This window comes from Bubalus kerabau, chromosome 16 (genome assembly GCF_029407905.1).
Source record: "Bubalus kerabau isolate K-KA32 ecotype Philippines breed swamp buffalo chromosome 16, PCC_UOA_SB_1v2, whole genome shotgun sequence".
Classification (NCBI taxonomy): domain Eukaryota; kingdom Metazoa; phylum Chordata; class Mammalia; order Artiodactyla; family Bovidae; genus Bubalus; species Bubalus kerabau.
In genome coordinates, this window is record NC_073639.1 from 57,752,789 (window position 1) to 57,776,145 (window position 23,357).

At 47.6% G+C, this 23,357-nt stretch overlaps 1 protein-coding gene across 5 annotated transcripts in view; it reads left to right on the forward strand.

Moving 5' to 3' along the window:
- The first annotated feature begins 4,435 nt into the window (after positions 1–4,435).
- KDM2B (lysine demethylase 2B) overlaps positions 4,436–23,357 on the forward strand; it is a 119,513-nt gene continuing 100,591 nt past the window's right edge. For 3 of the 5 annotated variants that reach the window (XM_055550453.1, XM_055550454.1, XM_055550457.1), the window contains exons 1-4: positions 4,437–4,801; positions 5,872–6,016; positions 8,984–9,062; positions 10,436–10,482. In XM_055550453.1, the coding sequence (XP_055406428.1) occupies positions 4,769–4,801; positions 5,872–6,016; positions 8,984–9,062; positions 10,436–10,482 (304 nt within the window). In that variant the 5' untranslated portion in view covers positions 4,437–4,768. Of the gene's footprint in view, positions 4,802–5,871; positions 6,017–8,983; positions 9,063–10,435; positions 10,483–23,357 lie in introns of all 5 variants that reach the window. The other 2 variants (XM_055550456.1, XM_055550455.1) reach the window with 2 other exon arrangements.

Genomic DNA, 23,357 nt, shown 5'->3' on the forward strand with positions numbered 1-23,357 from the left:
CAAAGAAAATTTTGCACATATAAAAAACTGTAGATATAGATATATTCTCTTTGGTTTACATAAGCGGTCATCACAGTTTGGTATTATTCTGCACCTTGTTTTGTTTTAATGTAAGGATATCATGAAATCATTTTACATCAGTATCTATAGTTTGTTATTGTTTGGTTGCTAAATCACGTCCAGCTCTTTTTGGGACCCCATGGACTATAGCCCGCCAGGCTCCTCTGTCCATGAGATTTCCCAGGCAAAAATACTGAAGTTGGTTGTCATTTCCTTCTCCAGGGAATCTTCCCAACCCAGGGATAGAACCCTCATATCTTGCATTCTTTATCACTGAGCCAGGGAAGCCCTATATACATAATATATATGTATGTGTATATATATATACACATATATATATAGCTACCTTGTTCTTTTTAATGATTTGATAACATTTCCTAGGGCATACAAACTGTCCAAGAATTATTTAATCAGTTCCCCAACTTTCAGATCATTTTTAATCTTTTCCCAAATCTTTTTTGCATAGGGCTACAATGCATTGCATCTTTGTGTTTGAGTCTGACTGTCGGATATATATCAGGAAGTAGTCATCCATTTCTAAGGCTTCCTGCTGTCACCAATCATCTGTACCTGAGAAGTTTATTTGTCAGATCTGGGCAGGTGGGACAATTTTATATCTTGCTGGCATCCCCAGGGGCCTATGGTGCCATGCTCTTAGCAGGCACACAGACTGGGTGGTTTAAGTGCTAACACTCCATTCATGTTGCACAGATGGCTCCTTCTAGAAAACCTTTGTAGATATCCCTGACCACCTCCCCTCAAGACAAATTCTGGATTGTACTCTAAGGTTGCACTGTCCAGTAAGGGAGATACTATATATAGGTATTTAAATTTAATTAAAATTAAATAAAATTCAGCATTTAGTTCCTTAATCCCACTATTCACATTTCATTCTGAAATTTGGGGAACTGATTAAATAATTCTTGGACAGTGCTCAACAGCCACATGTGGCTAGAGGCTCCTGTTAGCACAGACATAGAACATTTCCATCTTCGTGTTCTATGGGACCGCCCTGCAGGAAAGACTAGACAGACGGAAGCCTCTGGGCTCTGGATTCCTACCAGCCCAGGATTCAAAACCCGTCTTTGCTATTTCGCAGCCCTAAATTGTGGGCAAGTGACTTGACCTCTTTTTGAGTCTCAGCTGTAAAAATGGGCAATTACAGACCCTCTCTCAGAGAACTTTGATGAGGATTCCAAGAGATAGCAAAATGTGAGAGCTTTTGCTCAAAGACAGAGTAAGCTCTCAAAAATCAGGAGCTATTATAATGATACATGAATATGACAGCTTCAGTTTCTAACAGTGTGAAAAATCTTAGATTCTGGGGGTTCCATCCAGTATCAGTCCTTCCTGACTTGTTTGGGAAGCTGGCAGCCCACTCCTTGCCCAGTCTGGAGGAAGAGGCTACAATCGGAGCTGATTTTTCCATCCTCGAAGTCTTTAGAGCACAGAGCTGCTCAATCAACCTTTGATGAATGAAGAAATGAATGAATGGGGCCAACACAGCCAGGATCTGACTGGGCCTTTTGTAAGAATGAGCAAGAAGGTCCAAAAGTTATTATTATTTTGTTTCAAATACAACTGGCCTGGTCTTTTTTTTTCCTGCAAGATAAAAACAAAAAACAAAACAAACCAAAAACCCTCTCCTGGGGAATCACCTTACGCTTCCCTTCCCTCTCTCACCTACAGTCCACTCCTCTGGGACAATTAGCCAGGGAAGGAGCTCAAGGGTCTTGGCCCTTCCCCCTTTGGCCCAACATAACCTCCTCCCCCACTTTGAGCAAATGCCTGGAATTCTTTCAACAGGAGGACAAAGCCTTTCATCTGCCAATTACTGATAAAGGGAAAATGCAAATATTACTAAGGAAGGTGATCCATCAAGGGCCCAACATTTATGGAGTGACCACTTAGGACCAGGCGGCAGGGTAGGCACTCTGGGGGCATCAAAGGGGAACAAACCCCTGGTTGGCCCATTCTTTTCTCTGGTCTGTGGTTTCCTGGAGGTTTGTAAAGGGACAGGATTAAATTAGGTGACTACCCAACCCCTTCCCACTCTGACAGGCCAGGAACTCCCCATCCGGGTGATATATGGACTTAACTGTTTTTACACTAAGGTGTCTGCCATCGGGTCTTCTCTTGACACCAGCTTTTGGGGATACCATGAGACTGACCACATGGAGAGACAGAAAGGTCTTTGGGAGGAAAGGAGAATTAAGACCAAGTGTTTTGCTTCACACTTTTGCTTTACTGCACTTAACTCATGACCTTCCAGCCCACTGCATGGTCAGGGAATATCCCCCTGGAGATGGAATGGCAAACACACTCCAGTACTCTTGCCTGGAAAATCCCCATGGACGGAGGAGACTGGCAGGTTACAGTCCATGGGGTCGCAAACAGTTGGACACGACTGAGCGACTTCACTTCACTTCTTCATTTCATTATGTGGGACCAGTTAAGAGGGTCAGTATCCAAAAGTGGATGTGATGGCAGAGGCAGGCTCCAGTTTGAGCCCCAGCAATCCCATTTATAAGTTGTGTGACCTTGGGGGACTGGCTTTCCCTTTCTGAATTGCACTTTCCTTATTTGCAAAACTATTTACCTTAAAGGGTTCTTGAGTGAAAGAAGCAAATAAAATAGTCCCTGGTTCTTGACACAGGCTAAAGGCAAAAACCTTCCCACCCCCATTAAGACAAGGTGGGCAATTTCAGTTTGGAAAAAATTTTGATGTTTGCCAGTTAAATGGATTAAAACAAACTTCAACTAGTAGTCTTTGGAGGGTGGGTGGAAAAAGATACAAGATAGGAGAGGAAACTTCAAGGTGAGTGAGGGGGGAGCTGTCTCATAGGGTGACCAACACTGAGCTGATGGTTCACATCTGATCGCTGATGGAGAAGCCACTTCCTCTCCTCTTATCTGCCTGATCACTGTGTTGACATGAGGAGGATATGAGGGTAGAGCAATCAACCAGATTCAAAACTTCTCTGAGCCTCAGTTTCCCATCTGCAAAATGATCTGCTCCAACTATCCCACAGGGTTCAGGAAAGAAGTAAAATTAAAAAAGGATGGGAAGTTCTTCTTTTTGCAAAGCCACCTATGAATAGGTATAAGGCTCCTTTCTTGTAGCCCTGGTGCCTCCTTATCGCATCATGATCTTTACCTTCAAGATCGGGCCTAGTTGGGCTGGAAGAATGTCAGGGCCAGTTTTTTCTCACAAAGTCGACCCGACTGTTGTACATGATGAACTTACAGGACAACACCTTTACCATTCTAGTTTTGGGAGGTGGGCACAGTGAACTAGGTATGTCGACAGGTAAGTATTCCCAGATCTAATGACACTCCATATATATATACAGAGGGTGCCCATACCTCCGCCAAGAAGCACTGTAGGATTAATCAAGGCGCACCCACAGTTCCCCGGGCCCCATCCCAGCGCCTTGCACCTTTCCACCTACATTTCTCCTGTAACCCGCCAATAGGGGCTTACCCTTTGCATGTTTGCCAGCTGCATTAGGAGGCGCCAGATCCGATTCTCTCGGTAGTTCACTCCTGAGCATCTATTTCCTCTTCTTGGAGAGCGCAGGGACCTTTAAAAAATATCCAACTTCTCTTCTAGGGCTTCTCGCCTAGTAAAGGACTCCACGGACGCGGGCAGAATGAATGAATGAAAGGCAACGTCTTCCGGTCAGCTTGGGTCTGAAAAGGCTTTGGTCTGGCTGTATTTCCTGTACCTGTGTGTATGTGGATCCTTTGAGTCCAGTAGTTTAAAAGTTATGTAGTCCGTACAGGTATGGAGCTGCGCTAATTTCTTCCTGAGCCCCCAAATGCTTCCTCCGTGTGGCCGATCCGCTTACGGCTCTAGAGAGGATTTCTCCCCCGCCCCCCCAAAAAAAAACAAGACATAGCGGAAAAGAAAAAAAATTATATATACACAAAATGCTTTGAATTTGGGTCAGCCACGTAGGTAACGAGGTGGGGTAAATGAAGGAAGAGGAAGAAGAGGGGTCGCCCATGGGGGCCGTGGGCGATGGGGGCAGGGATTAAGGTGGGAGGTCGTTTTCGGGGGTGCCAGGCCCCGGGGGCTTTCACTCCAGCAGGCTCGGCTTGCATTTCCGCGCCTCCCGCTGAGGCCAGCCGTGCAAATCTGCACCTCCCTCCCTACCCCCTCCCTCCTTCCCTTCCTCCCTGCCCCGCCATCTCCGGGATGCGCCCGCCGCCTGCAACTCAGCCCTTCCAAAAGTCAGCTCTGCACACAACTCCCGGGCGGCGGCGGCGCCTGCGTGCAGAGGCGCACTCGTGACCCAACAACAAAACAGCGATGCCAGGGCGCTAACGGCGCCCGGTGCCTCCCGGGCGCCCTCCCCGCCCCACACCTCCTCGGGCCGCCGCCCCCTCCCGCCCCCATCCCGGGCCGAGTGCCCCCTCCCTCTACTAGCCCGGCCGCGGGCTCCGAGCGCGATCGGCAACAATGTTTACGTTCCGGGGATTATGACGTCGACGCCTCCCCCCCCACAACTGCTGAAAATGGTTTCCTAGGACTTTGCAAACGGATCTGCTTAAGTGTTGGTGCAAAACTTTGTAGATCTCGGCTCTGGCTTGCTTTATTTATTTATTTTCTGGTTTGTTTTCTTTGGTCTTCCCTCCTTCCCCCCTCCGCCAAAATGCAGGGGGCAGGAGTGTTGACAATTAATTGGTGAACTCTCCTAAAAAAATGGAGGCAGAGAAAGACTCTGGAAGAAGATTGGTGTGTAGCTTTTTTTTTTTTTTTCCAAATCTGTATCTGGTTTATGATAGATCTATTTTTTTTTGGTCGTTGTTTCTTGCTGCCTTTTCTTTCCTTTTCTGTATTTTGCAAGAGGACCGGAAAAAAATATAATAAATTGCATGCAAAAGGAAGCAAGCAGCTTACTCCTCCAGTCCCTTGTGAGACTGAGTCTCAGACACTTACGTGGGGAGGTGGTAGCGGGGAAAGGCGTAGGGGGGGCGGCTCAGCGGGCTCGGGGTTCGCCCGGAATCTGGGGGGCTGCGGGGCCGGGCGCTCGGCGGTGGAGGGAGGAGGCAGGGGATGCGGGGAGTGGTGGGGGATTCTCCTAAAGAAGTGAGTGTGCGCGCGCGCTTGTGGGGAGATGAGGCAGCTGCTGGTGCGTTTTGGGGTCTCCGATGGGAGCTTTGTGGCGGGCCGTCTGCCTCTCCCCCTCCCAAGCTGCGAACCTCCCCCCCCCTCTTCTTCTCGCACTAGCGGTCGGTCGGCTGGGGCGGCTGGGGTCTCAGCCCTTCCGTTTCAGCTTTCCAGCTTACCCGGTAGCTCGGGGGCGGCTCCAGGCTTAGAAATGCCGCCGGCCCCCGGTTCCGGCTTCCCGGCTCTGCCGCCGCGGCCGCCAGGGCTGCTGTTACCGCCGAGCCGGGCGCTGCGGCGGCTCCTCCCGGGGCCTACAAATGCCCCGCCAGCCCGTGTGCGGAGCCCCCCTCGCGGGTTACATAACCAGGCTCCCGGTCGAGTGGGCAAAACTCAACACCTCTCGGGGGTGGGGGGCTGGAAGCAAGGGAGAGTCCTCCAGAAATCCCTTCCACGGCCTCCAAAGATGCAGGAGGGGAGTGCCCTGTATAGGGCGCCGCCTGACCCTGGGGGGTGCGGGTCCCTCTGCTTATCCCGATTTTCAGCATCTTTGGCTTCTGCGCAAAGTTGCTCCGGTCCCAAAGGTGGGGTGCACGGGGGCGCGCGGCTCCTGCACCTGTTCGAGCTGGGCCCAGGGTGAGAGGCGACCCCCAGATCCCCCAATAATGTCCCGGGCTCTCCGGTTTGGGTCCCCGCAGCGCCCGATTGACCGCCAAAGATACGACGAGAACGAGGACTTGTCGGACGTGGAGGAGATCGTCAGCGCCCGCGGCTTCAGCCTGGAGGAAAAGCTGCGCAGCCAGCTGTACCAGGGGGATTTCGTGCACGCCATGGAGGGCAAAGGTGAGGCGCCCCCTCCTCGGGCCGTCCTCCGCGGCGAGGCCCTAGCGCACGTGGGGAGGGAGCTGCCGGTGGCTGGGTTCGTATTTCGCGCCCGCGTCCCCCATTCCAGGGGATCCGGTGACGAAACGAGGCCGAGCACTGGGGGGGGTGGGGTGGGGTGGCGAGGGAGGAGGGCAGGCGGGAGACGGGGCCGGCCGTGGGCCTAGGCCCGGCCCGCGCCCACCACCAGCCCCAGGGTGGGCAGAGCCAGGGGCCCGGCGGACAGAGGGACCTGGGGACCGACGGGTGGACCTAGGGAGGGCGGGTGCGCCGCGTTCTACCCCTCCCGGAGCCGGCTGAGCTCCTTGCACTGCACGAAGTACGGCTGATGGGCTGCAGCGGGCCAGGGTCACCCCAGGGGCATTGGGGTGAGGGCCCCCCAGGCCTGAAGCCTCCCTAACCCCGTGCCATTTCGGACCCTGCCAGTTGGACTCTGGAGCTGGGGACGCCCCGGATCACTTAGTGCACCTTCTCAGGCCTGGGGTCTACTGAACCCCATCATCTCGTGGGCTTTGCCAGACGGGAGCAGGCTGGGTGAGCCCGGAGTTGTTGGCTGGCCCCCAGTGAAGCCCAAGGCCTCTAGTCCTGCAGCCCTGACGCTTTGAAGTGGGAACTGCAGGTAAAAGGGTTATCCCCACTCCGGCTTCAGGCTTCCTCCTGGCAGTTGGAGGTGAAGACTTGGGGCACCCCCCTGGGAAACAGGGTCTCTTCCCAAGTCTGAGGCCTTGAGAGCTCTGTCCCTCTTGTGAGCCCTGCCAGTTTAGAGAAGTTGGAGAAGCCTGGGGGGGTTGGCGATGTCAGCCCAACCTGAGACCTTCGGGACCTGATTTTCAGCCTGACCCTGATACTCGCAAGGTGTCTGGGGGGTGTCTTCCAGACCATTAAGTGATGCTCTGACTTGGGTCTAAGGCCTGCAAGGCCCCTGGTTGGGCCAATGGGATTGGGGTTTTGGATTTGTTTCTGCCTACTTGTCTCTCTGTGTCCTTCTGGGATTTAAGTTCATTTTTGCCTCTCAGTTATTTGGGTTTCCTTTTGTATTACTGTTTCTATTTTGTTGATCCCCCATTCCCCTTGGAAAACCCTCCAATCCCTCAGTGAGCTGATTAACAGGGGAAGAGCCTCCCCCACCTCCAGGTTCTGGTTGAGTGACTAGGGCTGTGGGGTTAGCCCCTAGGAGAGACAGGGCCTGGCTTTGCATTTTTGAAGTTTCTCTTTTGTGTCCTTTGCTTCCTGGAGTGCAGGGGTTCGGTGGTAGGGGGTAGTTGTAGGGGAAAGGAGGAAGAAATTTCTTCTAGCCTGCCAGGTCTTAAAGAGCATTGCACGCAGAGGCCGGATAGTTCAGGGGTCTAGTCCCAACTACATTTAAATTTCCTTAGCACAAATGGGATTTTAATTCCTCTCCTTCCCCATTTTTCTTGAGTCGTTTGGCGCAGTGTAGGAGAAAACAGTATGCAACTCTTCCTGGTCATTGGTGAGGAATTCTCTGCCCAGGATCTCATGTTTTCTCAGGCTTATTTGAGGAAGTTGAAGCTGACCCTGGGGCTGGACTTTGGGTGTGTGTGTACTGGGGAGGAAGGTGGTAGTGGGGGGAGGTTTCCAGTAAGGGAGATTCCTTAAATCTACTGTCCAGGCTCCTTTCAAAGAAGAGGACTCTAGGGTTGTTGGTTGTTAATTCAGATCTTGCCCCAAAACTCGAGGGAGGAGCTGAGAAACAGAAGGAGCCCTTAGCCTGGATTCAAAATAGAAGCTTCTTAAACTTCTCTGCCTTTAAATCCTTAGGAATCCCCATTCACTAGGAGCCCCTGGGGATCCGAGCTGCTAAGGTCAGGGCTTTCCCCAGCTCTGGTTTTGTTCTCTGTCCTCTGAGCAGAGTTGCCTTGGCCCTCCCTGCCCCCGCAACCCTCCAAGCTGCCCTAGTGAACTGTTTCTCTGGGGCAGGGGTTTCAGTGCCCTGAGATCTTATCTGTCTCCCTTCTGACCAGCCAGGGTGGGCTTGTGTCTTAGTGAATTGCTTTAGTTACCTGAGGGCTTGGGGGTGTGTGAGTATTTGTCTCCGCCTCCCTCATCTCCATATTTAGGGATAAGGTTGAGCTCCCCTACTTCTGGAACTCAGGAGGATGGAAACTAAGGCTTCCTTCATTCTCCCGGGCATTCCGTAAGGATGTTGGGATCTCCACTAGACAAGCAACCTCAGACAGAAAACTAAGTGGTGAATTTTCTTTGGGCCTCACTATGTCCCCTTCATACAGCCTTCACCTGGGCAGCATCCTTCTGGGTTATCCAGCTGAAGCAAGTGTTGTGATGGCTGCAACAGAATTTCACTATTAAGACAACAAAGCTGTGCCCAGTTCCCTAGTTATTTTGGCACCAAATACACAGTTTCCAGGGAAACCGGCTTTTCCCCCCCTCCCCTTCACTATGCAGGATATTACAATAAGATCTTCCCTGATGCTCAGCTACAATGAGAACCCTCCTCCCAGCCTCCTCTATGGGGCTTCAGATCCTCCCAGGTGGCATTCTTCAGTTCTGCAGTTCCTTTACTTTCTGAGCTCAGCCTGGGATGCGTTTTCTCCATCCGTCCTTCTTTCACAGTGAGAGCTGGGGCTCTTTCTGTGTGGGGCTCTTTCCTGAGTTTCCTTCCCCAACCCTCGCCGCCCTTGGGCTTTCATTGACAAGTTCTGACCCGTGGGGCATGCAGGGAATGACTGAGTAGGCAGAGGAGCCAAGAGTTGGCATAGCTTCTCTTGGGCTTTGCCTCATCCATTTCCTTGTCATTTTCTAGGGATCTCTTGCTCTTTGAGCTGGTGCCTGCATCTCATATAACCCCTGCCCCTTCCTCCATCAATGTTCTTCCCCTGACCGATGGATCATGGTTCATTTCCTCCTTCGTGACTTAACCAACCTGATTTAATTCCCATCTCCAAACAGATTTCAACTATGAGTATGTGCAGAGAGAAGCTCTCAGAGTTCCCCTGGTATTTCGAGAAAAGGATGGCCTGGGAATTAAGTAAGTTGCTGAAATGAATTGCTTCTTCCCCTCACACAGTTTATAGGTTGGGATGGATTTCTTCCACTCTTTCCCCTACCTTTCGTCACTGAGCAGGATTTTTCTTTGTTATTTGGGGATTGCACTTCCTTGTTCAAGGCCTGAAAGAGGGGGCAAAAAATCTCCAACGATGGGTCTGGAGTCTCAGAGAATTTGGATGGAGAGGTCACAGGGTACTTCAACCGTGTGAACTTTCCCTTCTGATCCATCCCACTTATACGCAGTGACTTCCTAAAGGGAAACTGAGGCAGTGCCTAAGCTGCAAAGGGATTAGCCAGCCTTTGGGCAGAGAGGCAGAATGCCTATATGCCTGTTTCTACTCAGACCTCCCACTGTATGGGAAACTGGTCCTTTTCTTTGGAGGGCCTGTTCCTTTTTTTTTTTTTTTTTTTTGGCCCTGCCTCTTGGCATGCAGGTTCTTAGTTCCCCGAGCAGGGATCGAACCTGTGCCCCCTGCAGTGGGAGTGTGATACCTTAGCCACTGGACCGCCGGGGAAGTCCTTGGAGGGGATGTCAGGACACCAGGTCCTGTCTCCTCTTTCTGCTGGTGCCCTAGCACCTGCCTCCCCATAGTGGCTTGTTTGGTTTACATTCTCTTTGGAGATCTGTCAGAACTCCAGGTGGGGGAGAGATCCCAGAGGAAGCCTGGAAGAACAGGTTTCTGCCCCTGGGGCAGGGGTTGGAGGAGGTTGAGGGTGTCCTCGTCACAGCCTGCCTTCTTCCACAAGCATCTACTGCCAGATTTGCTCAAGAGTCGCATTCCTACGAATAGAAATGAAACCTTTGGCTTCACTGTCAACTAACAGTGAACGTCATCACTGCCACAGTAGCCAGGGTCGCCAAATCCTTGCAATCGGTGCGATGTGGTTTTCCCCCTTGAAACTTAAAGAGGTTCCTCCCACCCTCCATACAACACCTTATGGAAAGTATTTTCTAAAAGTGGAGCCACAGAGAGAGCTAGCCCCTCTAAAAGAAAGCAGAGATTTGAATGCCCAACTCTGGTGCTTACCTTGACAGCACACTTCAGTCTTCCTGGGAAAAGCGGGCGGGGGGACAGTGAGTTCCATCCTCTTCTCTGTAGCAGTGTTGAATTTGGGTGTCGGGGAGAGTGGGGTTTGATTTGCCTGTTGAGTTGAGAAAACTGCTCCCTAGTTCTGGGGTGACCCTCCAGGCACCAACTCGTCACTACCCTTTTGCTGAGTTATCTCATTGTGGGTTCTCAGCCTGAGAACCAGGGAACTCTCTTAGAAAAATGGCCTCCCCTGTCCCCATTGTGAGATCTAACCCTATTGTTTCTGGCTTCCCACCAAATGTCTGTGTTCCTTTTTTTCCAGGATGCCTGACCCTGATTTCACAGTCCGAGATGTCAAACTCCTAGTGGGTAAGTTGTGTGCGTGGTGGAGATGCTGCAGTTGGGGATGGCGGGCCCGGGGAGCAAGGCCTGTACCACCTGCCCATTTGGATATTTAACTGCCTCTGAAAGTCCTCATGGGAGGAGGCAGGAGCAGGTGTGAGCTGCAACCGTCTCACTCTGGAGAACAGGTTGGATTGCAGAGCCGTAAGAAGCTGTATTAGAGGGTGTTTGCCAGTGCAGTTTTATGAGGCCGATTTGGACCCCAGCCTCCAGCTTGAGTGTCAGCAAGGCAATCTTAGATCTCTTCTGGTGTTTGTTTGTGGGTTGCTGGGTAAACATTGGGTGCTATGTGACCCCTGCAAGACTTTGAGAACTTCCAAGGGGGAGGGATTACTGTTCCCTACTTCCTCTGGGTTCCAGACAGGTCTAGGGCGGGGCTTGGCCCTGGGCACCTGTAGAGCTTGGCTGATCACTGAGTGTCCTAGACTCTTGACCAGATAGTGGGCGGCCTTTCACATTTTACAGGAAGTAGTTCGATATATCAATTCTTTCCAGAAGTGTTTCTCAAGTAACTCGTACATGGCAGGCAAATTCAGACCTATGAATAGAACAGACAAGAGCCCTGCCCTCTTGGTTGGAGTGACAGTCAAAGAAGAAGTAAACCATTTAAAAAATTTTATATCTTTTCAGAAGGTGATGGGGCTGTGTAGAAATAAAGCAGCATTAATGGGATGGAGGTTGTTGGAGCTATGTTTATTTTAGATGGAGGTAGTCAGGGAGGGCCTCTGGGTGGAGGCGATGAGGACATTTGGACAGAGACCTGACTGATGAGAAACTAACTGTGGGAAAGAACATTCTAGATGGAGGGATAAACAAGGGCAGAGGGTGGGGGAAGAATGGGAGGGGTGAGGAGAGGTGGGAGAGGTCTCAGGGCCAGGCTCACAGCGGGCCCTCTAGGCCCTGGTGGGGAATCTGGGTTTGTCTCCTGGTATAATGGGGAGGCCCTTGGGGAATTTTAAAGTGTGATGAGGGGGTAGCTTTGTGATCTGATTATTTTCTTGGGAGGGGGAATTAAAAACATTTTTTAAATTGAGAGATTTCATATACCATAAAATTCACCATTTAACCATTTTAAAGCATGCGATTCAGTGGTTCTCTTGTTTTTTTTTTTTTTTTGCTGCATCCCAGGGCTTGTGGGATGTTAGTTCCCTGACCAGGGATTGAACCCTGGCTGCGGCAATGAAAGCGCCAAGTCCTAACTGCTGGACAGCCAGGGATTTCCATAGTGGTTCTTCATATATTTACAGTGTTATGCAATCGTTACCCACTAATTTCAGAACATTTTCATCACCCCCAAAGTAAACCCTGTACCTCCCAATTCCCCTTTCCCTCCATCCCCTGACAACCACTAATCCTCTTTTTTGCCTCTGTGGGTTTGTCTATTCTGGACATTTCGTATAAGTGGAATCGTAATATGTGGTCCTTTGTATGTGGCTTCTTTCGTTTGGCCTCATGTTTTTGAGGTTCATCGTGTAGCAACATGTCTCAGTACTATGCTTCTTTTTATGGATGAATAGCATCCCATTATATGAATAGACCACATTTTGTTTACCCATAAGTCAGTTGATAGACATTTTGGTTGTTTCTGCTTCTTGGCTTTTGTGAATAATGATACTATGACTATTCATGTACAAGTGTTAGTGTGAACAGACATTTTCACTTCTTCAGGGTAGATCCGTAGGACGGGAATTGTTGGGTCATGAGGTAACTACATTTAATCTCTGGAGGAACTGCCAGACTGTTTTCTAAAGTAGCTGCACCCTCTTTTTTTTTTTTTTCAGCTGTGCCATTTTAAATTCCCATTAGCAACATACAAGGGTTCTAATTTCTTTGCCTTCCTTGCTCACACTTGTTATTGTCTGTCTTTTTTATGCTAGCCATCCTGGTGAGTGTGAAGTGATGTAATCTAAGTTCTATCAAAGCTGACTCTGGTGGCCATGTGGAGGATGCAGGCAGCTGACCAAGGGCTGTGCAGATGATCCAGCTTAAGTTTTTGACCCAGAGGTGTGTTAATGCAGGAAAGAAGACTAGGACTTCTCTGGTGGTCCATTGGCTAAGAATTTGCCTTCCACTGAAGGCGCAGGCTCAATCCCTGATCAGGGAACATGCCTGCAGCCAAAAAAAAAAAAAGGAGAGGACCAGTTGGCTATAAGGAGATAGAGCTGTTGACAGAAGGTTCTCAGTTAATTGATGAGGGTTTGCTCAGGAGAGATTTTTTTTTTTAAGCTGGATTCTAGAAACACTGAAGGAAGTGGATGTCAGAGCGGAAGGAGGCAACCTTCCAGGAGTGAGCAGAAGATGGGGCGATGGACCCCATGAATCGAGTCTTAGCATAGGTCACTCTTGCTGATGCCTGTGCCCAGCCCCAGCTTTTGTTGTTGGGGCTCAGCTCTGCTTTTTCACTGAGTCATTTGGGGCAAGCTACTTCACCTGCTTAAGCCTCACTTTCCTCAGCTGTGAAATGGACCTAATAGCAGAATCTGCATCAAATAAGGATCCTATAAGAAAAATGAATGAATGCTTGGCTGATTGACTGGGGCGAGGGTGAGGGGGTCTCAATAAATGGTCCCTATTATTGTTCTAATGGAAGGATGTGGATCTGATGAGATTATCTTTACAGACAAGGATTAAAACCAGATTCTCAAATCTGGGGTTCAGGCATCAACATTACGGTTTGAGTAATGTTGCTCTTTGCCCTTTTGAAAAATTTCCAAGCCCTCCGTGAAAGTGCAAGTCGCTCAGTTGTTTCCGACTCTTTGCGACCCCATGGACTATGGAGTCCATGGAATTCTCCAGGCCAGAATACTGGAGTGGGTAGCCTTTCCCTTCTCCAGGGGATCTTCCCAACCCAGGGATCGAACCCAGGTTTCCCACATTGCAGGCAGATTCTTTATCGTCTGAGCCACCAGGGAAGCCCAAGAATACTGGAGTGGGTAGCCCATCCCTTTTCCAAGGGAATCTTCCCCACCCAGAAATCGAACTGGGGTCTCCTGCATTGCAGGTGGATTCTTTACCAACTGAGCTATGCGGGAAGCCCTCTGTAGCTTTGTTATTAGTTCTGGTTGTATGTAGGCTGCCTCTTCTTTCTTTGAGCCTCATTCTTCTCATTGTGAGAGCAGGATTCAATTTCCTTCCCAGCTCTTGAGAAGCTTAGGATGCCAAAGAAAGTGGGAATAGTGGGACCTCCCTGGTCGTCCAGTGGTTAAGATTCCACGGTCTCGGTGCTGGAGGCATGAGTTCAATCCCTGATCAGGGAACTAAGATCCTGCATGCTGCACGATGTAGCCAAAAAAAGGTGGGTGGGGAAGGGGGGGAATACCTGCAGCCCATGTCTCTGGTGATGAGTGAATGGATTGGAGAATATGAAGGTGCTTTGTAGAAGTCCAGAAGCTCTGATACTGTGAGGGATGCCTGTGATGGCAGTTGGCAGGGGGTATGATAATGCCCATTTTAGTCTCTGGGAGTGCACACAGGCTTCTGGAGAGTGGCGATGGGGAACATTTGTCACAGTGACATAAGTGACAAATGTAATTCAATCTGCCCTAAGCAAAACAGAATTCAGTGGTTTACATAATAAGTTCAGGATGTGACCTTAGGCATAGCTAGATCTAGATGCTCTAAGAAGATCTCAAGAACTCGGTTCTTATTTTTTCGTTTCTGCTTCCCTTTTTTTTGTTTCCTCTTTCTGCTTCATTCTCTAGCAAGTTTCTCCCCATGTGGCAAGAAAAATGGGGAGCACAGCCCCACGCCCAGAGCTGCTGGTGGGGTCCGCCCAAGCAGAACCATGTGAACTGAGAGGGGAAGGAGTGACTTCCCAGGGTTGCTGGTGACATGACCAGGCCCCTAATACAAATGGAAGATTTTTGTTTGTTTGTTTTTGGTTGTGTTGCTTGCGGGATATTAGTCACCCAACCAGAGATTGAACCCTGGTCCTCTGCAGTGAGAGCGTGGAGTCCTAACCACTAGACCGCCAGGGAATTCCCACAACTGGGAGTTCTGCTATGGAGGGCAGAGTATAGCGATGGCTGGATCATCCCTTTTGAGTTACTAGGCTATCTCAGCCTATCTTCTAGTCACTTGCCCCCTCCCCAGGCCCTGTCTCTTGGGAGAAGCGGGTTGGTGCATGACCAGCTCTCAGTTCACAACTTGGGGCTCCAGACTCTTCTCTATCTCCTGAGATTGGGCTTTTTTTCCCCTCAGCCCTGTTTATCTGCCCACTGGGAAGACAGACACCTAGCCTCTGTTTACAGTTCCTCACCTCTAAAGAACAGAAATAAAGAGTGGCGCTTTTCATTTCTTTGGCAGTGTATGCTTAAAATAGAGGCTTTTTATTGAAGTCTAATACACATACAGAGAAGTCCACAGTAGTTTAAATGTGTGTGACGTTAACAATTGAACCTGCCTGCCTGCGAAGTCGTTTCATTCGTGTCTGACTCTGTGTGCCTTATGGACTGTAGCCCACCAGGTTCCTCTGTCCATGGGATTCTCCAGGCAAGAGTAGGTTGCTGTGCCTTCCTCCAGGGGATCTTCCTGACCCAGGGATCGAACTCGCATCTCTTACATCTCCTGCATTGGCAGGTGGGTTCTTTACCACTAGTGCCATGCAACCCCGGGATCAACCCCTCTTGAATTCCAGTCCAGGCTTTCCCTCCGCTGTTTTCCTGACTTATAATAGTGTAGATGAATTTTGCCTGTTTTCATACTTTATGTTAGTGAAGTCATACAGGGTGTCTGTCCTCTTGATTTTGGCCTCCTTCATTCAACTTTGTGTTTACAGGATTCACCCAAAGTGTTGTGTGCAGTTGTAGATGGCTTATTTTCATTGCTGTATGGTTTTCCATTTATGTGATTATTTCCTAATTGATTTATTCATTCTGTTAGTGGGCATTTGGGTGACTGCCAGTTTAAGGCTGTGTGCATGGTGCTGCCATGAACATTCTAGGCATGATTGGTGAACAAATGGGTACATTTCCATTGGGCATATACTTAAGAGCAGAATTGCTTGGGTCAGAGAGTTAGCATGTATGTTCGGTTTTAGTAAACACTGTCCAATAATTATCTAGAGGGATTGTTCTGGTTCTGCTGGCTCCACAAGCTCACCAAGAGTTGGCGTGTTCATCGTTTTCATTGTGGTCACACCTCCATGTTGATGGGAGTATCGTTCTATTTCACTGTGTTTCAGTTAGCATTTTTCTGATGACTCATGAAACTGAGCTCCATTTCATTACATGTATTGGCTATTTGGAGATCTTCTTTTGTGAACTGATTGATCAAGTCTGTTTTCCATTACTGTAAACTATCTCTTATTTAAAAACATACTTTGTTAAATTCAAGTGTAGTTGATTTACAATGTCGTGTTTGTCATGTGTGCAGCAAAGTGATTCTGTTACTGAATATAGTTCCCTGTGCTGGACAATAGGGGTGCTTGTTTATCATTTTATATATAGTACTGTGTATCTATTAATCTCAGATTCCTCATTTATCCCTCCCCTCACCTTACCCTTTGGTAAGCATAAGATTGTTTTCTATGTCTGTGAGTCTGTTTCTGTTTTATAAATAAGTTCATTTGTATCATTTTTTTAGATTCCACATGTAAGTGATATCATATAATATTTGTCTTTGTCTGACTTACTTCATTTAGCATAATAATAGGTCCATTCATGTTGCTGCAAATGGTAGTATTTCATTCTTTTTTTATGATTGAGTAATATTCTGTTGCATATATATATATGTATATTCCATACATTTATCCATTCATCTGTTGCTTTTGTGTCTTAGCTTTTGTAAATAGTGCTGCTGTGAACATTGGGGTGCATGTATATTTTCTAAATAGAATTTTTTTTTTCTGGATATATGCCCAGGAGTGGGATTGCTGGATCATATGGTAAGTCTATTTTTTGATTTTTAAGGAACTCTATACCATTCTCCACAGTGGTTGCACCAATTTACATTCCCACCAACAGTGTAGGAGGGTTCCCTTTTCTCCACATCCTCTCTAGCATTTATTACTTGTAGACATTTTGGTGTTGGCCATTCTGACTGGTGTGGGGTGATACCTCATTGTAGTTTTGATTTGAATTTCTCTCATAATTAGCAATATTGAGCATCTTTTCATGTGCCTGTTGCCACCTGTACATCTTCTTTGAAGAAAGGTCTATTTAGGTCTTTGCTCGGGTTGTTTGTTTTTCTGATACTGAGTTGTATGAACTGTATATTTTGGAAATTAAGCCCTTGCTGGTTGCATCATTTGTGACTATTGTCTCCCAGTCTGTAAGTTGTCTTTTCATTTTATTTATGATAAAGATTGTCTCTTGTTGATTGTGAGGTGTATCAGTTTACTATGGCCAAACATAGCACAGTACCACAGAATGGGTGACTTAAACAACAGAAATTAATTTTCTCGTAATTCTGGAGTTGGAAGTCCAACGTCAAGGTGTCAGCAGGGTTGGTTTCTTTGAAGGTCTCCCTCCTTGGCTTTTAGATGGCCGTCTTCTCCCTCTGTCTTCACATGGTCTTCCCTCTGTATGTGTCTGTGTTCTAATCTCCTCCTCTTATCAGAACACCAGTCTTATTGGATTAGGGGCCACCCTCTCAGTTGGTTAAAAAATCCACCTGCTTGTAGGAGACCTGGGTTCGATCCCTGGGTTGGGAAGATCCCCCAGAGAAGGAAACGGCAACCCACTCCGGTATTCTTGCCTGGGAAATCCCATGGAAACAGGAGCATGGCAGGCTACAGTCTATGGGTTGCAAAGAGTTGGATGTGGCTGAGTGATTAAAGCACCACCAAAGACCTAATTTTTAAACTTAATATCCTCTTTAAAGACTTTATCTCCAAATATGGTTACATATTGAGTTACTGGGGGTTAGAACTTCAACATATAAATTTTAGGGGACACAATTCAGCTGATAATATAAAGGTTCTTTCTGTATTCTGCATGTTAGTTAGTTTCCTACTTTGTGGGTTGCCTTGTCGTCCTCTTAAAGATGTCTTAGAGGGAGGGGACATATGTGTACCTATGGCTGATTCATGCTCATGTATGGCAGAAACCAACACAATGTTGTAAAGCAATTATCCTTCAATTAAGAATAAATTTTAAAAAGAGATGTCTTTGAATGAACAGGCAGTTTTAATTTAACATAGACCATTTAGCTCTTCCTAGTTCATTAGTTCACATTGTGTCTTTTCAAATTAAGAAAATTTTGCATAGTGTAAGGTCCCGAAGATATTCATATGTTTTTCTCCAAAAGTTTTATTGTTTCAACTCTTACATGTAGTCCATCTGGAGTTGATTTTTGTGTTTGGTATGAGATGGGGTCAAGATCTTTTTTTCTCCCCGATATGTTGAAACTGAAACTCCAATCCTTTGGCCACCTGATGCGAAGAGCTGACTCATTTGAAAAGACCCTGATGTTGGGAAAGATTGAGGGCAGGAGGAGAAGGGGACGACAGAGGATGAGATGGTTGGATGGCATCACCGATTCAATGGACATGGGTTTGGGTGGACTCCGGGAGTTGGTGATGGACAGGGAGGCTAGGAGTGCTGCAGTTCATGGGGTCGCAAAGAATCGGACACGACTGACCGACTGAACTGAACTGAATATAGATATCCAGTTGATCCAGTATCATTATTGAAAAATCACTCTTTTCTCCATGGCACTGAATCAGGTTACTTTGTTGGGAAACAGGTGACTGCATTTGTCTGAATCTATTTGATGCTCTAATCTGTGTCCCCCACTCCCAGGATCGCTGTTCTGAATAGTTCATGTAAGAAGACTGGGGTATTTTCACATCTATGGTTTAGGAGTTGGGGGGATAGGGAGAGTGGGGAAGAGATTTCTCTTGTTGTCTCTGAAGATGCTTTAAACCCCTTGAGAACATGTACCCAGAAAGTGCAGGGTCTCCACACCTTGTCTGGACTTACATCACCGAAGATAGGAGGGCACCTGGCTATGGGGAGATTTGCGTATTGTCTCTTCATTGTATTTCTCTCTAATGAGGGTACCCAAGCCAACCAATGCTTTCTTTGGCCGTTTTTCTTAAAAAAAATCTCATGACAGATCATTTCATTCAGTATTTATTTGTTCATACCATTAGAGTAATACAGAGGAGCCTGGTGGGCTGCTGTCTATGGGGTCGCACAGGGTCAGACACTACTGAAGTGACTTAGCAGCAGCAGCACCTATCTTTTACTGTATGTTTACCATGCGACCTCATTTTGTCCTCACTAATAATCGGAAATTAAGCGCTGTTGTTCACTTTTCTGGGTGGGGGATCCGAGTCTCACAGCTAGTGGGCAGTGGAGACAGGATCCGAACCCAGTCCAGGGTATTTCTCAAACTCATGCTTTTTAAAAAATATTTATTCATTTGGCTGTGCCAGGTCTTAGTTGCAGTGGGTGGGATCTAGTTCCTTGACAAGGAATGGAACCTGGCCGGGCCCCCTGCATTGGGAGTGGGGAGACCTCCAGGGAGGTACCCCAAGCTCACGCTTTTGCTTTATGACTTCCTACTCTACCCTCACCCTCCTCCACTCCTTCTTCACTCACAAATTTACTGGATGTCTTTGTTGTGTCTGGCCCCAGCTCTACCCTCGACTGGCTGTGTTTAGGGAGACTACATTTTTACTCTAGAAATCAAAGGTGGCTGATTTGTCCTCAGACCTTATTTTTATTGTGTGTGTGTGTGTGTGTGTGTGCGCGTGTGTGTGTGTGCGTGTGTGTGTGTGTGCGCGCGTGTGTGTGTGTGTGTGTGTGTGCAGCATGCTGGATCTCACTTCCCCTATCTGGGATGGACTCTGTGCCCTTGTAGTGGAAGCACCGAGTCCTAACTGCTGGACTGCCAGGAAATTCCCAACTAATCATTAATTTTTTAACTTGAAGTAAAGTTGACTTAAAATATTGTATTAGTTTCATGTATATAGCAAAGTGTTTCATATACATATCTTTTCACATTATTTTCCATTTATAGGTTATTAGAAGATATTGGATATAGTTTTCTCTGTTATGCAGTAAATCCTTTTTGCTTACTATTTTATGTATAGTAGTTTATTAATCGAATACTCCTAATTTATCCCTCCACCTTTCCTAGAAGTTAAAAAAATTTTTTGTTTATTATTTATTTTATTTAATTTATTTATTTTTTGCTGTACTGGGTCTTCATTGCTGTGCACAGACTTTCTCTACTTGTGGTGAGCAGGGACTGTTCTCTAGTTTTGGTTCTTGAGATTTTCATTCGGTGGCTTCTCTTGTTGCAAAGCACAGGATCTAGGGTATGTGTAGACCTTTTTAAAGTTGGTTTAAAAGCATAGACTTTAGGGATTTCCCTGGTGGTCCAGTGGTTAGGACTCCTTGCTTCCACTGCCTGGGACCCGTGTTCAATTCCTTGTCAGGGAACTAAGACCCTACAGGCTGTGTGGTGTGGTCAAAAAATAAATAAATAAATAAATAATAACAGTAAAATAAAAATTGAAAATATTTAAAATCCTGGACGACTTTTTAGAATTCTTGTAGTCTTGCTTTCCCATTTCACAGGAGGGAAAAACTGAAACCTGGAGAGAAGTTACTTGCAAGTTGCCCAAGCAGATGGCACATCAGATTCAAATGTAGGTTTGAATGTCAGCAATTGGGAAATGATGGTTGTAACAGAACCCAAGAGGAAACATTGATTCAGGTTAGGGTGTAGATGAGTTCAGTTCTGGCCACATTGAATTCGAGCTCAGGAGTGACATTAAGGCTGGACAGACAGGTAGGGCTGGCAGGACAGATAGAAGTGCCAGGAGCGGGGAGGGTGCATGAGGCCAGGAGTGCTGAGGATCCCAAGTGAGGAGGGTTCCAGAGGGGTTCAGTTATGTTCTCAGGTATGTTTTCTTTCCAAGAGAAACACCCACCTCATTGATTTGTTCTGTTTCCATTTCCCCTAAAATCAAAATCATTTTTTTTTTTTTGGCTCCACTGCATGGCATGTGGGGTCTTAGTTCCCCAACTGGGGATCAAACCCAGGCCCCCTGCAGTGGAAGCACAGAGTCCCAACCACTGGATAGCCAGGGGACGTCCCTAAAATCAAACTCTTGATGCTGCTAGGGGCCTAGGGAAACTGTGTTTGCTTCTGCTCACTGTCTGCATTAACTGTTGTTCACTGAGACTTTGTTATAAGCCAAGGATCTTTACTATAGCTTTTTGTCTGATCACACGAAATCCTATTTATTACTACCCCCATTTTATAGATGGCAAAACTGAGGCTCAGAGTGACTTGTCCATAGTCAAATAGCTGGAGTGTGGAAGAGCTGAGCTTTGTGCCCATATTTGTCTGACCACAGAGCTGTCCTGTTAATTTCTGCATGGTACTCGGTGTCTTCTCATCCTGAATTCTTTGTTGTTGTTGGCTGGGTGTCTTTTGGATTTTCTTGCCTGATTGGTTTCAACTCTGGTTTGTTAGTCTGTTTGGTATCTTCTTATGCCCCTCTCTCTGAGGGTCAGAGTGTTTTTAAAAAATACTTATTTTTATTTATTTGGCTGCTCCGAGTCTTAGCTGTGGCATATAGGATCTAGTTCCCTGACCAAGGGTGGAAACTGGGCCCCCTGTGTTGGAATCGTAGAGTCTTAGCCACTGGACCACCAGCAAAGTCCCAAGGCTCAGAGTCCTGGGCCCAGGGCACAGAAGACAAGCTGGCACGGGATCTGTCTTGGGAATCATCTTAAAAGGTGCAAAGGTGAGGAAGTCAGAAGATATTGGTGCTTAGGGAAAGCCTGTGGACCTTTGAGAGCATCCTCTTATTTCACAAAGAGGAAAACTGATCCGGTTTCCCAAGTTGTGCAATGATTCAGCCCTGGGCTCTCTCTTTCCTGTACCCTTGCATCTTCAATTTGGGACAGCATCCTTACTAGAACACCTGCTTTTAGGCTTAAAAAGTGCTTCCAGTAATTTTGTTGGGCCACTAGGTAGGTCCTATTATCCCACTTTGCAGGTGAGGCAACTGAAGCCAGAGAGGGTCAGGGATTTACTTAAGGCCTTACTGCTGGGAAACAGAGGAGCAGGATTTGAACAATGACTGGTGTTCTTGCTAATAAACACTGCCTTGTGAGATGGATGAGGGAATACTCCCAAGGAGCGGAATAACAAACCAGAAACTTGAGGATGATAGAGAAGGTTCCAGAACTATGATGCAAGACACTTGCATGTACTCTCTGAAGAGTGGGCTCAGGGGGAGTTGGGGTCAGTGCCCGTGCCTGCTTTACATTAGCCTTCAAGGTGACTTTCCACAGCTTACTCCCAGCTCCGAGCCCATGGCTCTTGGAACTGACTGATGGAGCCTTCATAGCAAGGGCCATAGGGCCACGGATTAATTTCTGCAGCTGGAATTTGTTGGATGTGGGTGAAGTCTGTGAGCTCAGAGAACCAGTGAGACTGGGAGGGAGGAGGAGGGAGGAGGGAGCAAGGAGAGAGAGAAGCAGAAGGGTTGCTGAGCTGTTGGCCTACTTAGGAACTCCAGCACCATGCTGACATGGAAAATTTCTCCTGTAACCCCTTGGCCTCAGGGGCCTGGGTTCTAGTGCTGTGGATCCCTTGCAGGCTCCAAAAGGCACCTTGTCCCTGTTACCCGCTCCCGCGGGGTGCTCCGCAGAGCTTGGACTGCCACATTCCCTTCTCAGCACTGAGCTGTGCCACTTGCCTCCTCCCCAGGGCTCAGCTTCCAGCTCGGAGACCTGGCACTTAGGTCCAGCTCCCCTTTGCCACCAGTGGCAGACCAGCCTGGGAACCTGAGAAGACGGAGTCCAGGTGCTTAATCTCCCAGCTCAGACTGGAAGGGACTGGCAGGCCTCAAGTGTCCCCAGTGACCCCTCGGGCAAGCCTCTCCATCTCTTCCCTCTTCCTCCTACTCCCCTTAGTTCACATTAAAAAAAATTTTTTTTAATTTATTTTTGGCTGTGTCAGGTCTTAGCTGTGGTGCACGTATCACCCATTGCAGGCTTGGGGTTCTTTCTAGTTGTGGTTGAAGGGCTTAGCTGCCCCAAGACATGTGGGATCTTTGCTCCCCGACCAGGGATCTAACCCGAATCCTCCACATAGAAAGGCGGACTCTTAACTACTGGGCCACCAGGGAAGTCCCTCAGTTAACATTTAAGGGATATGATCTAAGAACTAGGCTAGGATGGGGAGGGAGGTTCAAGAGGGAGGGGATATAGGTTTACCTGTGGTTGATTCATGTTGATGTATGGCAGAAACCAATGCAATATTGTAAAGCAATTATCCATTAATTAAGAATAAATAAACTTAATTAAGAAAAAAAAAAAGAACTAGACTAGAGAATTCCCGGGAGGTCTGGGGGTTAAGATTCTGCCCTTTCACTGTAGGGGTCACGGGTTTGATCCCTGGTCAGGGAATTAAGATCCCACATGCTATGCGGTATAGCCAAAAAATAAAAATTAAAAATAAAAGAGAAGAATTTAAAATGGGCACCACCAACAAAAAAACTAGGCTAAAAATCAGTGTGTCAGCCCTGGAAGAGGACCTAAAAATGACCTAACCCAGTGGTTTTCAAAGGAAAATCCCTGGAATCCAGTTCTGAATTCTGAGTGCCTTCTCCCTACCCACTTCAGCCTGAGCTGCTTGTTTTTATTTATGTAGTTGGCTCTCGTCAAAGCATCTGTTTGAAGGAAGAATTTTGTGGCACTGAAAAAAATATAAAAATCAACTTCTTCCTGTCTTTACATATGAGGCAACTGAGGTCTAGAGGAGGGGCATTTGGCTCTGCAGGTAGTCACAGAGGTGGTGGTGTCTATGAAGCCAGAACCCAGGGCACGCAGATCCAAAGGGCATGGCTCTGTTTCTTCCCCAGGAGAATG